This window comes from Acipenser ruthenus, chromosome 10 (assembly GCF_902713425.1).
Source record: "Acipenser ruthenus chromosome 10, fAciRut3.2 maternal haplotype, whole genome shotgun sequence".
NCBI classification, from domain to species: Eukaryota; Metazoa; Chordata; class Actinopteri; order Acipenseriformes; family Acipenseridae; genus Acipenser; species Acipenser ruthenus.
This window is the reverse complement of record NC_081198.1, coordinates 42200349-42215026: the sequence shown is the minus strand read 5'-3', so window position 1 is coordinate 42215026 and position 14678 is coordinate 42200349. Positions and strand designations below refer to the sequence as shown.

The 14678-nt window shown below is 34.3% G+C and overlaps 1 protein-coding gene across 7 annotated transcripts in view; it reads right to left on the bottom strand.

The window, feature by feature from the left end:
* Positions 1–1324: 1324 nt before the first annotated feature.
* Positions 1325–14678, bottom strand: part of LOC117403720 (growth factor receptor-bound protein 14-like) — a 54833-nt gene continuing 41479 nt past the window's right edge. For 6 of the 7 annotated variants that reach the window (XM_059032299.1, XM_059032300.1, XM_059032303.1 and 3 more), the window contains 10 exons: positions 12462–12536; positions 11980–12117; positions 8462–8572; positions 8116–8211; positions 7781–7843; positions 6791–6907; positions 6178–6244; positions 5990–6077; positions 5403–5496; positions 1325–4772 (listed from right to left, as the gene is read on the bottom strand). In XM_059032299.1, the coding sequence (XP_058888282.1) occupies positions 4626–4772; positions 5403–5496; positions 5990–6077; positions 6178–6244; positions 6791–6907; positions 7781–7843; positions 8116–8211; positions 8462–8572; positions 11980–12117; positions 12462–12536 (996 nt within the window). In that variant the 3' untranslated portion in view covers positions 1325–4625. Of the gene's footprint in view, positions 4773–5402; positions 5497–5989; positions 6078–6177; positions 6245–6768; positions 6908–7780; positions 7844–8115; positions 8212–8461; positions 8573–11979; positions 12118–12461; positions 12537–14678 lie in introns of those variants that run through there. The other variant, XR_009329739.1, reaches the window with a different exon arrangement.

Genomic DNA, 14678 nt, shown 5'->3' with positions numbered 1-14678 from the left:
AACTAATTTCATACTTTGACTAAAGTATTTGGGCACCCTTACATTAGTATTTTGTATGCCCACCCTTTCCTTCCTTTGCAGCTTCTAGTTTTTTTGTATTTTGAAACCAGTTCCTGGCATCTTTCCGGAGATATTTTTGCCCATTCTTCAAAATATACATCTTTGAGTTCTGCAATCGACTTTGGTTTACTTTTTGCAACAGCAGCCTTCAAGTCAATCCACAACATCTCGATGGGATTCAAGTCTGGGGACTGAGATGGCCAATCCATAACTGTAACCTCCTTTTTTTTCAGAAATTTCTTTGTAGACTTCGCAGAATGCTTGGGGCAGGGGTGTCCAATCCTGGTCCTGGAGGGCCATCACACAACCTCCACCATGTTTTACACTGGGCATGATTAACTTTTCCTTAAATTCTTCTCCTCTCTTCCTCCAAACATATTGTTGCTTTCTTGGTGAAAAAAGTTATATTTTGGATTCATCTAACTATAAAATTTGGTTGAAGAAATCATCAGGCTTGTTCATGTATTCAATGGAAAACTCCAATCGCTTTCTTCTGTATATTGTTTTTAACAAAGGTTTGGATCTTGGTTTTTGCCGATGGACATTCATCTTGTTAAGGTATCGTTGAATTATTCGCTTGTGAATTTCTTTACCATCCTCTCTCAATTCTTGTGTCAAATCTTTTGCAGTAATCTGAGGATTTTGCCAGGTTGCTCGAACGATTCTTCTTCCAGATTTTGCAGACATCTTTCTTGGTCTTCCACACCTGGAGCTAGTTGCAGTAGTTCCTGTTCTCCTGTGTTTGTCAACAATAGCCCACACAGTGCTTTTCGGTAAACCGAGTCTTTCTGCTATTTTTCTGGTAGCTTTTCCTTTTTCACTTAGTTGCATCACTGCCATTTTGAGATCGTTGCTGTACTCTTTGGTTTTAACCATTTTTGTTACTTTTTTTAATCACACATTTTCAATTTATTTTCTAGCACTTGATTATGTATTTATTTATTCTATAATTATCAGGGGTTGGTTTTCAATCATGATAATTTTTTTGCATGTTCTTTTTAATTACTATTTTAACTTGTTGTTTTATTATAAAGCTAGCTACTTTAATTTATATCTTTTAATAGAACAATTAGAAATTCTAGAAATCACTTTTTTATGGTTTTTCTCTTTTTTTTTTTTTTTACCTGCGACTGAAGAATATTATTTTTCAGCTCATGTTAACACTAGAACTGCTGCCGTTATACGCATACCTAAAACCGCCACCTGCAGTCATTATGACGGTTACACTTTAAACAACATCAATATTAAAATGAGAGACACACTCTTGGCTACAACTCAAAAGTTTTATTAAAGCACATCATATCAAACATCTGCACAGCCAAAACGCTGTATTTAAATGAACAATTAAACATAAAAGGGTTTATTTCCTAACTTGCCACATATAAAGCACAACTTAAAAAAAATAATAAAACAAACATTTCAAAAGATTATTTATTTATTTCTTAGCAGACATCCTTATCCAGGGCGACTTACAATTGTTACAAGATATCACATTATTTTTACATACAATTACATAATTTTTTACACATTATTTTTACATACAATTGCCCATTATACAGTTGGGTTTTTACTGGAGCAATCTAGGTAAAGTACCTTGCTCAAGGGTACAGCAGCAGTGTCCCCAACCTGGGATTGAACCCACGACCGTCTGGTCAAGAGTCCAGAGCTCTAACCACTACTCCACGCTGCTTCCCCAAAAGAAACTAGTGTGTAACAGGTATATGTACATATAAAACTGTAACAACGAAAGTACTGTAGTTTTTTAATTAAAAGTGAAGTAACGTTTTCTCTTGCGTGTCACTTGGTGCAGCACAGAATCCACGTGGAGCTGCTGCTTTGTAGTTTTCTGATCGAACTGTTTCTGCTGCAGCGCTGTGGCTAGCTTCAAAATGAAATCTCTCCTACTAATATTTTCCCCGGTGCATTCATTATACAAAACGAAATAATTGATGGCTACCAGGTCTAGTAGAGATAACAACAGGCTTGTATATAAAAATAAAATATAATATTGTAGGTTATATTCAAAATAAAAACATTATAAAAGGCAGTCAAAATGACTGCTCTGGCGGTATTAGATAGAGGGGGTTAATTATAACTTTTTAATTTTTGTGATCCTGCCTATCAGGGTATTTAATACATGTATTTAGGAAAAGTCAAGAACAGACAACCACGTATTTTTCACACACGCACAGCAATTTAAATTTTAAAAGTGAAAACTGTCAAAATGAATGCCGTGGCAGTTCTAGTGTTAAAGAAATACATTTACGTATTTAATGATTTATGCTGATAACATTTTAATCATTTATCAAGCTCAGGGTCTTATCTTGCAGCTTAATGATAACAATCCCAGCAATTCATAGAACTAATTGGTACAGAACGTTTTAATAACTTAGATCTGTCAAAATAGCAGGGCATGTTCCGAACGTGTACCAAGACTATAAGCCGATACATATAATTATAGGGAGACTTCAAGGAAAGAGAAGAGTCTGTTAATAGCACACTGCTGCCACCCAGTGCTTGAAACTTAAATGACCAGTTTTCAGACATTAGTAATTTGCCATTAAAGGAAAGTTATTTTGTTCATTCGTGCCCTTCTTACTTTCATATTGTAACATTAATGGTGTTGAAAATCTGTATTCTAGTACAATTGTCTCTTAAAACAGCTGGTATATAACACACATCTGTTTAATGTAATAAAACATTATACTATTGTTTAGAACTAAAGAGTGAACTAACTCTCTCTCTCTCTCTACACACACACACGCACACTGTGTCTCTACAGAACATTTTACTAATGCAACACATACATAATACAAGTGGTGTATTGGTATACACAGGAGTTTAAGAAGAATAGCAGAACATTATAACAAAACCAAAATTGTACCTAAAAAAATAAATTTTCAATAGACAATAGAATTTATTTATTTATTTTTTATCTGGGAATTCTTTACAATCCTGTAAACATAAGAAAAGCTTGTGAATGAGAAACGGCCATTTGGCCCATCAAGGTTCTTCCCCTGTTAGCACACCATTCTACCCTACTGGGGGGGAACTAATTTAAACATTTTGTAGGCCATGTAAAAAACAGAATATTCTATAAAATATCACTTGTAGCAGGTGTTTGAACTATTTTTAAAGGTGATGCCTTAAAAAAGGATTGTCATATTTTGGAGTAAATTCAGCTGATAAAATATATAAAAGAGGGGCATAGAAAAAATGTCATAACAGGTTCTTTAACACATTAAATTATATATACATTTATTATACTACATTGTCATATAAATACACTTTAGGTCATTTAGGTCCATTTATAGAAAATGTAAGCAATTGGGTGCATGACCATACATTTAAAGAACGAAACAGCATTGAACTACTTGGCATATTGTGACAGTCTGGACAGTCAACGTGAATAACTAGTTATAAACGATACCAGTGTTCCAACTACAGTGCAATTAACAAATCAAACATGTCTTCTACAATGATTATACTGTAATCCTTGAATGTAGAACATTTTAGAAAGTTGTGTAACCGTCTCAATCCTGAATAGATTTAAAAACAAAAATCAAAACAAACTGAAAACATACAGTGCAAATTGACTTTGATTTATACAAAAACATTGCAGTCCTTGACATTCATTAATCATTTCATCAAACTATTCTCTGTTAGCATATCACTGTGCTTTCAATAAAAAGATATAAACCATGCTGCTCTTTAAAAAAGAAAATAAATGCATTTAAAAGAAAAAGGTTTAGATATTTTTAACATGTAGATTTGGTTCTTCCTTTTTTGGGTTGACCTGTTCATTAGAATAAACATTTTCCAGCATGTTTCTGTAGAAAATAGGTGGCAACAATTGTTAGGTAGACTTACTATACTTTTTTTTTTCAGAGCAGTAGATATTATGGGCCTGAATTCCCACTGAAGGCAATACATTTACTATGGAGTAGAAAATATAGACACATAAAATGGACAGTTTAAATGTGGGGTAATTCATTGAAAAAAAAAAAAAAAAAAAGATCTAAAACAACTAAAAGTATGCCTCATTTTACTTGACGGGGAGACAACTTTACTAAAAATAGTAATACAGAAGTTTATGATATGGGCTTTGTAATGATGTTTAACCATTATCAGTAATCCTGAGGCTGCCTGCTGTGCCACCAAAAAATAAGACAAAAGTTTACAAAATATCTTAATGACAAGAGAGCACACTTTTTCCCCAAACAGCTTTTTATAATGCCATACTTACTGTACTTTTGCTTAAATGCTTTTATGAAGATTAGAAATAAATCAATGTTTCTATGAATATGAATCAGATAGAGTGAATCAGCAGCTTCTTGCTAATTTGGCTGCAATAAAATTAATGTTTTCTTAGTCCAAGGCACGTTGTAAATGAGAATTTGTTCTCAAATCCGACTCATCTGGATAAACAGAGGTTTTGATTTTATTTTTTTTGTGCAGAACTCACAATTATTTTAAAAACCACCTTACAATGAAGTTGTTTTTTCACTAGTTTTCTGTGGTTCTTTTCAGAACATCTGATGAATGCAAGAAATGTCATGTCCTGATTAAAGAGCAATTCGAGCACAATGATGTTTTAGCTTGCAGGGCAACACTCCCTTATTAAGCTGGTAAAACTCCACAAGCTGGATGAGATCAGTAAATCTTGTGTGACCATCATCCAGGGTGAAGAACAGCTCTCCATCTTCCTCCAGCTACACAAATTATAACAAAAATAATAAAAAAAGAATTTTAAACATGCATTCAAAACAAAGCAAAAAAAGTGACCAACGTTTATAAAATCACTGCCCATCATACAACGAGACAAACATGTCCTATCTTACAAACTGAGCAACTGATCAAATTAGGTCATACAATTATGGACATATTTAGGCTTATGTTGGTTTACTTGTGTCAGAGATGCCACCAACAGTGGATTATATGTACAGTTGTAGTAAATCTGTAAAAACGTATTCTGCACTGGATGGGAAAGCGATGACACAATAGCTTAGTTGCCATGAAGTGAGACACAAGATGAGGATACCGTTTTCTCTGTTTGAATGTTACCATGTCAAGCTATTTCAGATCAATGGCTAATGTACAGCATATAGAAAAAAAACAGCTTTACTAGGCATGGGAATCACACACATAGCCAGGGTTTGACCTTTACGTTAAGCCAATTGTAAATGCCACTAACAGAATGGCACTTAATTCTAACTTCTCCAGGATGGATAGGATTTTCCTATGGTGTGCGACTTCTGATTGTCTTTATATAAGCAACATACTGTATATTTGAATAACTGTTTAACCACCAAGTGCTACATAGTGCTTAATTGTATACTTACAGGTACAATCTGAAAGTGCTTTATTTTCTGGGCATGACACAATGACAGAACAAACGTTTTAGGATTACTTTGGCTGTCCCTTAAAAGAAACACCCTAAAATACAATAAAAGTACACAAAGATTCAGTCAGGTATTTTAAACTCACACACACACACACACACACACACACACACACACACACACACACGCTTGCCTGTTACAATTCATTAAAGGTTAAATAAGAACTTGAAGAACAAATTATTTGGCCAAATTCACACACAGTTATATTTATAATTAAGTAAAAGACTGTAGAAAATGAATAATAATTATAGGGCAATGCTATGTGGATGTTGTGATGGCAAATGCATACTTAATTGGAATCAAATATGTGGAAGCACGCTATTTAAGAGGAAGCACACCTTTTACAAAAGTTCACTGAAAGCAGGCTATTCAGAGAAAAGGAAGGGAACAGCCCCAGTGACTATCTGTGAGGCATGATAATGACTTCAAACTGTGAAGGAGCTCACCCCAGGAACAACAAGCACGACATAACAATGGTTTAATACAGTTACAGTTTCCATCTAAAACATCAAACAAAGACTGCTTACCCATCAATAAGACCTTGCTGTGCAATTAATTTGTGAGCTTCATCTCTAGAAATTTTATGATGAAACCAGGGGTGAGTTCTGTGAATAACTATTATTAGGAAAAAAAGAAAAAATCAATTTCAAGTTTGGTATAAAACATGTCTAAAACTAAGGCAAATACAATACTTCACATTGCTTTATTAACTGACCTAAATTTGAAGTAGGACTCTGAGTAGAGGGACCTCCATGTGGATTGAGTCGTAGACAGCTTTTCCTCTGTGTAAAGAAGTCATTTTAAATACTGAAAGATTAAATATATTTTATTAATAACGGAGAAATGCAATAGTCCTGAAAAAGGGGATTGGCTTACTGATTCCACAGGGCTATGGGGTATTTGTGGACCTCTTTGGCACCTTGGGGGAGGTGAATTATTTATAAAAAATTACCATGGTCATTTTGATGTCATTCCCCATGCTTACACATTGCAGTTATTATGCTTTGGCATGTTAACTATTGTCTTTGCAATGCTTTATTATGCCTGAGACTTGCTTTGTTTGTCTATTCTTTAATATGCTTTCACTATTTTTTCTATGCTTTGTTATTCTTTTAACATGGTATACTGCAATATGCCTTTTTAAAAAGGCAGCAGGGTACATTTTTAACAACATTGTTCAACAACATCTTGCATAGCATGCCAATGGATTGCAAACATGTTTTTAAAGTTGGATTTTTGTAATGCATTTAAAAGGGAAGTTAGGTTACATAACCAAAACATGTTTTTAAGGGTAAGTATGCCCTACCCTAAAAGAAAGTCAGCCATACCCGCCAGGAAAGTCCTTCCTCAACAGCAACAGAAAGCGCTTCTGTAGGGTTTTCTATCACCCTGCTCTTGTGCCCTGAGAAGTCCATTGCCACTAGTGAGTTTTCTGAAATGCTCCTCTAAAAAATAATAATAATAATAATAATAATAAAAAAATTCAATCTGATAAATGATAGCAGTAATAAATAAATCGAACAGTATTTAGTTACCCTTCGCTTGCTCAAAAAATTACTTCTGTTGTATTATATTGCCATCTTGTGGTAAAATAAGGGAAAAGCATGCAGTCGTCTCCAGGTGATTGCTCCAGTAACCAATGACTTACAAATTATCTTTGAGAAATGTCCTTTAAACTGAATGTCTGTGGTGGTTAGTATGGAGTATTTTTTTTTGGTATCAGTAACATGTCATATCATATTTTTTATGATTTAAAATAGGTTACACTTGTCTATGTGTGGTTAACTCCAAAGCCCTAGATTAATATTCAGTAGCAATTTAGTTGTCCTATGGTACCAGAGGCTTTCTATTTACAATAACAAATACAACATGGTGCCCATATAGTTAACAGCAAGGCTGGCTGGACACTTATCCATGTGTATTGTGTGTGTTTTTTTTTATTAAAGAAGTTGATGTGATGAGATGTTAAGTCAGAAAACAGCTGATCAAGAAGCTATTTTGGGAAGACTGCAGCACGTGTGCATCTAGTTATAGTTACTGTAACAGAAAAGCATGTCGCTTATTTAAACCTCCAATTGTCTGGTTTTGTCATGCTGGTGTTGAGCAGTATTGCCAGCATATGACTGCAGATTCATTCTTTTTGTATTTAATGTTAGTATACATTATTATGTTAATAAACTTATGAATAAAATATAAAAATGACAATGTAAGGGCATACATTCAAATCAATATTTAAAATATTACCATACTCGCATGGCCCCAAGAAGATAGAAATTGTAATAATAAAAAACACATACATATTATTATATGGTACATACCACTGGTGATGCTTTCTGCTTCTGATAAGGTTGAATGTAATTTTGGTACAGCTGCATCCCATACTAAAAATTAAAAAAGAAGCAATGTTTAAAAATCACTCCAAATCTTTAAAAAAATAAAAACAAATAGCCATACAATGTGCTGTATAACGAGGCAGCACAGACATTTAATTATGCATAAGCGTTGTTTCAAATTCGTCACTGGTAGGAATTATTTATTACCTCCAATAGTCAAGACTGATTTTTTTTTTTTTTGTGTTCAGAACTTAAAGATCCGTCATGGTGGAATATTAATTAGAAGTAACGAACAGAGCTTTGAGGTTCAAAATAAATACCTTGAAAAGCCGAATGGCTGTCACCCAGCAGGTCCTAATCTGCTCCTCGTCTGCACAGAGCAGTTTCAGGCCTCTGGCTCCTCCTGATTGGTTATGCTGGAAGGCCACAGCACATTGTTTAGGATTAATGTATATCTTGAGGACAACACCTGTTGGAATAAACGCCACTAAAATTCTCCTACTTTAAAAGGAACTTAAAATAACTCTTAAAGTTAAAAATTGCAAATTGTTGTAATACACTGGTTTTAATTTAAATTGTCTCTTTCTTTTCTGAAAATATTTAACCAATCTATTTTTAATCTTCATGCCACACAAACTCATGGTAAACAGAATAGGGTAAACATACCTTAATACAGAATCCGTAGTCTGTTGGTGCCCCGTACTTCTTCCTGCCTGCCAGTAATGTATAAACATCACTGTCACTGAATTCAGCAACAAATTGAAGATGCCTGGGTTCCTAGGTGTAACAAAAAAAAAAAGATGATATATATATATATATATATATATATATATATATATATATATATATATATATATATATATAAATAACATTGAACTGGATGTACATAACAATACTTCACCTGTCTACAACAAGTTGAACAGTTATGTCTCTAGGATACCAACAGTGGCACTATGCAAAATGTTCTATACTTTTTAACCTAATATAGAATATTCTCTAAAACTGAAGATGGGATGACAATATAATATGAGTTTGTATACAGCCAGCCCAGATAACAAGTTCAGACTACAGCTTCTCAAACTTTTAGGGCCACATTCACAAAGTGTGCACAAGTGCTTCACCAGTCCAAAACCAATGAACGCATCTATTTATTTATTTTTTAAATTCAGGTCGTTGCCAATTATTTTTATTATTTTCTCCCAATTTGGAATGGCCAATTATTTTAAGCTTAGCTCACCGCTAACACCTTGCGCTGACTCGGGAGGGCGAAGACGAACACACACTGTCCTCCGAAGCGTGTGCCGTCAGCCGACCGCTTTTTTTCACACTGCAGATTCACCATGCAGCCACCCAAGAGCTACAGCGTCGGAGGACAACACAGCTCTCCGGCAGCTTACAGGCAAGCCCGCAGGTGCCCGGCCAGACTACAGGGCGATGTATCCTGTACTCGAACCAGTGACATCCAGGCTATAGTGCGCATCCTGCACTCCATGCGGAGTGCCTTTACCGGATGCGCCACTCGGGAGCCCCCTGAATGCATCTATTTTATTGTGTAATAATACATTCTAACCTATAGAATCTGCTTTTGATATTCGAAGGCCTTTATTCGCAAAACTATTAATTTCACACGAGTCGTTTGCTCATAGTACAACTCTGCTCTTTCATGCAATTCTCTTTGATTTGAATAGGCCAATCCCAATATCTGTTTTGAGATGAAGCTGTTGAAATAGACGTCCACACTTTCTAGTGAGATAGTGAAATAACAAGGGAGCATTGTAATTAATTTGAACTAACACCAGTAATTAATTGTGTGCCATACTGTAAAATGATATTATTTATTTCTTAGCAGACGCCCTTATCCAGGGCGACTTACAATTGTTACAAGATATCACATTATTTTTACAGACAATTACATTCTTTTTTACACATTATTTTTACATACAATTACCCATTTATACAGTTGGGTTTTTACTGGAGTAATCTAGGTAAAGTACCATACTCAAGGGTACAGCAGCAGTGTCCCCCATCTGGGACTGAACCCACGACCCTCCGGTCAAGAGTCCAGAGCCCTAACCACTACTCCACACTGCTGTCCATATAATTCCATCACATTCTGTATTTCTCAGCTAATAAAGACACAGTAACATATACGCTCTTAATTGTATGTGCAAACCATTATTATTATTATTATTATTATTATTATTATATCAGTATACACAAAACTAGACTCACAGTAATTGAATATTACATGGAGTGCAAACGAGTCCAAATTTGTCACTCCTGTGAGAATAGTGTGCATGCACTTATACGTCCATCTGCAAAGTTTAACATGTCTTTTTAATGTGCTTCATTTAATAATTAAGTTGACTTTAGAGTAAAGTTGTCTGCAGTTTTGACTTTCACTGGCAGATGGCAACAGTCCACAAGTGTAAGTCCATAAGAAATGTGCTTGACAGACCGGGTCATCTAAACAGCTGAGAGTGAAAAATGGATGCCTGTGTATCTACAGCGAATAAAACGAGGAGTTATTATTATTATTATTATTATTATTATTATTATTATTATTATTATTATTATTATTATTATTAGTTGGTGTTACAGGTTGTAAGGAAGCCTTGTCAGGATTGGTACTGGTCAGAACGACCTATTTATTTATTGTAATACTGCACTTCACAGATAATAATGCACATAAGAGCGCTATACACCCGTGCCTGAAACTGGGGAAGATATTTTATGATTGAAAATGTTTCTGACGTTAGCATTGATGAAGGTTTGAAGTGCGTCTGCTTTGAAATCTATCACCAAAAAATAATTTCTAAAAAGTGATATGCTTGCACAAGTATTATAATGTTATTATAATGCTGTCATTGTAAAAAAAAAAAAATGTTATTTATACTTCTATAATGCTGCCATTGGGAAAAAAATGTTATGTTGTGCTCCATATTATAATGCTACAATTGTAAACACATTGTTGTTAGTTTGTTATTTAAGTTCTATTGAAATAATATATTTCCACTTTTCATAATAACAATAAAGAAGTGTGTATTTAAAAAATAAGGCAAAAATTGTTTTGAAAACTGTCCAAATTGCTTATCTGAGGGCTAAGAAAAATTTGCAAAAAAAAAAAAAAAAAGAGCATTTTTAACAAGGAAATTGCCAGAATAAAAGGGGCAGCTGGGTGGTTAATTATGCAAAAATCTAATGACCCATTTATAAAAAAATAAATACAAAATAAAAAGAAACAAGCACAAAGATTATCCACTGTGTGGTTTCAATCAAAATGACAAATTCTATCAAAACAATGTAATTTTTTTCAGCTGGTTTTCTTTTTGCACTGTTTTAATGCATTTGGTTTTCAAGGCTGCAGAACTGCTGCTGTCAACAATTAGATTCCAGACAATGAAATTAAGCCATCCATACAGTGCTTTAGAGTGTGCTATCTGCAGAACTGTAGAAGATGAATTCTCCAAACTGCACTTGGCCAATGACTTCATAGCTATCCAACATTTCCCTCTAATTCTTGCTAGAATGAGAAGATGAACACCCCCACCACCGAAGAAAGGGAGGAAACCTCTGGGGAGGTTCAGATAATTGTTTATTTCAATGACAATCTGGACATAAAAATTGAAATTAACTCATTTTAACAACAATGTTATTTAATGCATCCTATATTTCACTGCAATGGAATTAGTCTTCATAAAGAACAGAAATATCTTTCTTTAACTTATCATTTTAAGAGCTGATAAAATCCTACTATAGTTTTTAGCACCAGTCAACAACAACAAAATATATGCCTGTACTGGTGAATTATACGCAAACATGCTGAACACGTCATCTGATTTCAAAGATCCTGATTAGCACTAATCTCGGACTAACACTACTGAAGGTGCCAATCAGGGTTTATGTGTTCATTTCACCTTCTAAAAGTGAAGTGTATTATTGTACTACTCTCGATTACTTGTTCACATGATTCAGCAGTGTATAGCACTTCATTAAAGTTCAAATGAGTGTCATTCTATCCTGTCCCTATCTTTAGCATAGGGTGATGTTTACCTCTCTCATTGCTTACAGCATTGATTGATTAGAGTTGTCTGTACTATATTGTAACGATGCAGTGGCAGTCAGTATGACCAATAGAAAAAGATGAAATTAATAAAAATATACATTTTTCAAACTTTACTGACCTTTGAAGTTCCCTTATTAGACAAATAAAGCCCAGATCTTCTCAAGACAAAGTAGATGTTTTTCCATGTCTTCTTTCCCTGCTCTTTAGCATGCAGAAAGCCATGGATTTCAGGACAAGAGCTGGCATTTAGAAATGTCTTAAAAAGAATTTTTTTTTTTTTAATACAGGGGCACTATAATTTTTTTTTTTTTTTAAATAACAGCAGAAGTTAGAATTAAACCATTTTTCATACAGTATTTACATAAACTGTGATGCTTGAGTAGACATGTTAAAACAGCCTGCCAGTTGCATCATAAAAACTTGTTTAAATGGCATGTACATCATTTGTTTTACTTACAAAAAAACAAAAAAAAAAAACAAAAAAAAAAACAACTACGATGGACAACATTTATTTATGGTTTCCAGAATTTTCTTCTACAGTTTTTGTCAAAAATAAAGAAACCTAGCAAAAAAAAGGTTAGTAAATTGTAAACTTTATACCTGTACAAGTTGTGAATGGTTCAGAAGTCCATTGGTTTCGCTTGATATAGACACCATATGCTCTGGAAAAAAATCCTGATGAAGCAAACATAACAAGCAGGTCAGTTAATGTTTTCATGTCAAATGGTCAATGGTCACCAAGAAAAACATATAACATTTAGGGCCACATTTACGAAAGGGCATTAAATGTAGCTGTAACGCGCACATTAACCCTTTCAGGACCAAGCATTTTTCAGTGCGATGCTCCCCCAGGACCAGGAGTTTTTTGGCTGTATTTGACTCACTTCCTATAAAAATTCACTAGAAATCTATGTTTTACAGTAGCATCTTGGAAATGGTGTCCTTTTTTTTCCAGAACACTCTGGGGACTTCATAAACCTTAGAAACTTTTCGCTTTTTTTCCCCTCAACACAATATTTATTTATTATTTATTTAATTTTTTAAAATTATGTTTTTTTAAAATGTATTGTGCTTAGAGATACATGTATAAAAATGCATTATTCTATGACCCGAGGGACCTTACAATACTTCCTGAAAGTTTTGTTGAAAAATATTGATGTCTGGGCAAATTACAAGACATTGTTTCACCAGTGATTGCAATGACATAATACATGTTTATTCTCAGGGTTTTTATAAGCAATAATGGACACTACTCTCGATTACTTTCTCAAAATAAATATTTATAAATAAAATAATAGTTATTCATTCCCTTATTATCAGTAATAAGGAAAAAAAACACATACCTGATACATTTAGAGTTGTGTTTCCCCATTTTTTTTATTAGCTCTAAACAAGTTCCTGTGATTTTGTTTCTGCTTTTGTCTCTGCCGAGCTGCTGTAAACTGTCTCCGCCCTTTAGACACTAAATGCCCCACTCAGTGACATCACACAAAAAAAAATTATCAGGATGTGAACGTCAGTCCCTCCCCTATCCATTGACATGTGTTTCAAGCCTGTACTACAAAGAACGGTGGCCCTGTAAGTCATCAAAAAAAAGTGCTTTTTTTAATGTGTTTAAACGATAGCAGTCCTAGAAGCCCACTTCAGCATGATCGTGTTAACACAATCCTGGTCCTTAAAGGATTAAGTAGTAAGCCTAATGTGCACCATAAATCTAAATTTACTGTCCCATTTACGAACAGAGAATGCATTAATTTACGTGCACATTATTTGGCTAATTTACATACCATAGCGTGCACTACATGTATTGTGAGCGATAATTTAATATGCATAACAATGTCCAAGACTTACCCATGACCACCATGATATAAAAAGCCCCACCAGTCCAAGCATATCTTTTGGTCAGTGGCTTACTGTGAAAGATGGAGGTGGCTTACATTGACCGAAAATGAACATTCAACAGACGCAGCCTTCCACAGGGGACAGGCAGAGGCAACGCAAACTAAAACTGCACGCAGAGGAGTTAGAATTTCTAGTGGAGGAGGTTGTTTTAAATTATAATACCTTGTTTGGTCCAGTGTTTTATTTAACCACTCTATTACATGTTCAAATGTAATAAACTATAACATAAAACTGAAGACATTATAACAATCATTCACGTTTATTCACGCTTAATATAACCTGTTATTTATAGGTAATTCACTGCTCTATATGAAAATTTTAACGCAAATAATGCCTCTATGTTGCCAAATAGATTTCAGCCGAGAAAACTAGGTTTAAATAGTTTGCCTATCAGTGGTTAAAGCCTGGTTTCCAAACAAAATAATTATCGCTCACTTTAAGGTGCACACTACGATTAGCGCTCTTTAGTAAATACATTATCATTCATTACCATACAAATCACATATTCATTCCAATTACCATAGTATGGCACAAAAAAAACAGCATGCGCCATAATATGCCCAATATTTCATGTGACAATGAATAAAATCGCAATAGCAAACACAGAAAACATGAACATGCACACTAATTGCAACTATGGTGCACCATAATGTTTAGTGCCCTTTCGTAAATGAGGCCCTTAGTAAGATACTGGAGTTTGTCATAATCTGAACAGCTTTGGAAACTTTTCTTAAAACAGTAAATGAACCTCATTTGCAGCACAGTACATGGGACATGGACTATCCTGTCCTATGCATTTTCACAAGCATTTTGGACTAATTGTTGCATAGAACAGCTTGCTGCTTTTTGTAAATGAGCTCAGTTTGCCAATATATTTAGCAACATTGGGTATTACTGTAGTGGTAGCATAAAATT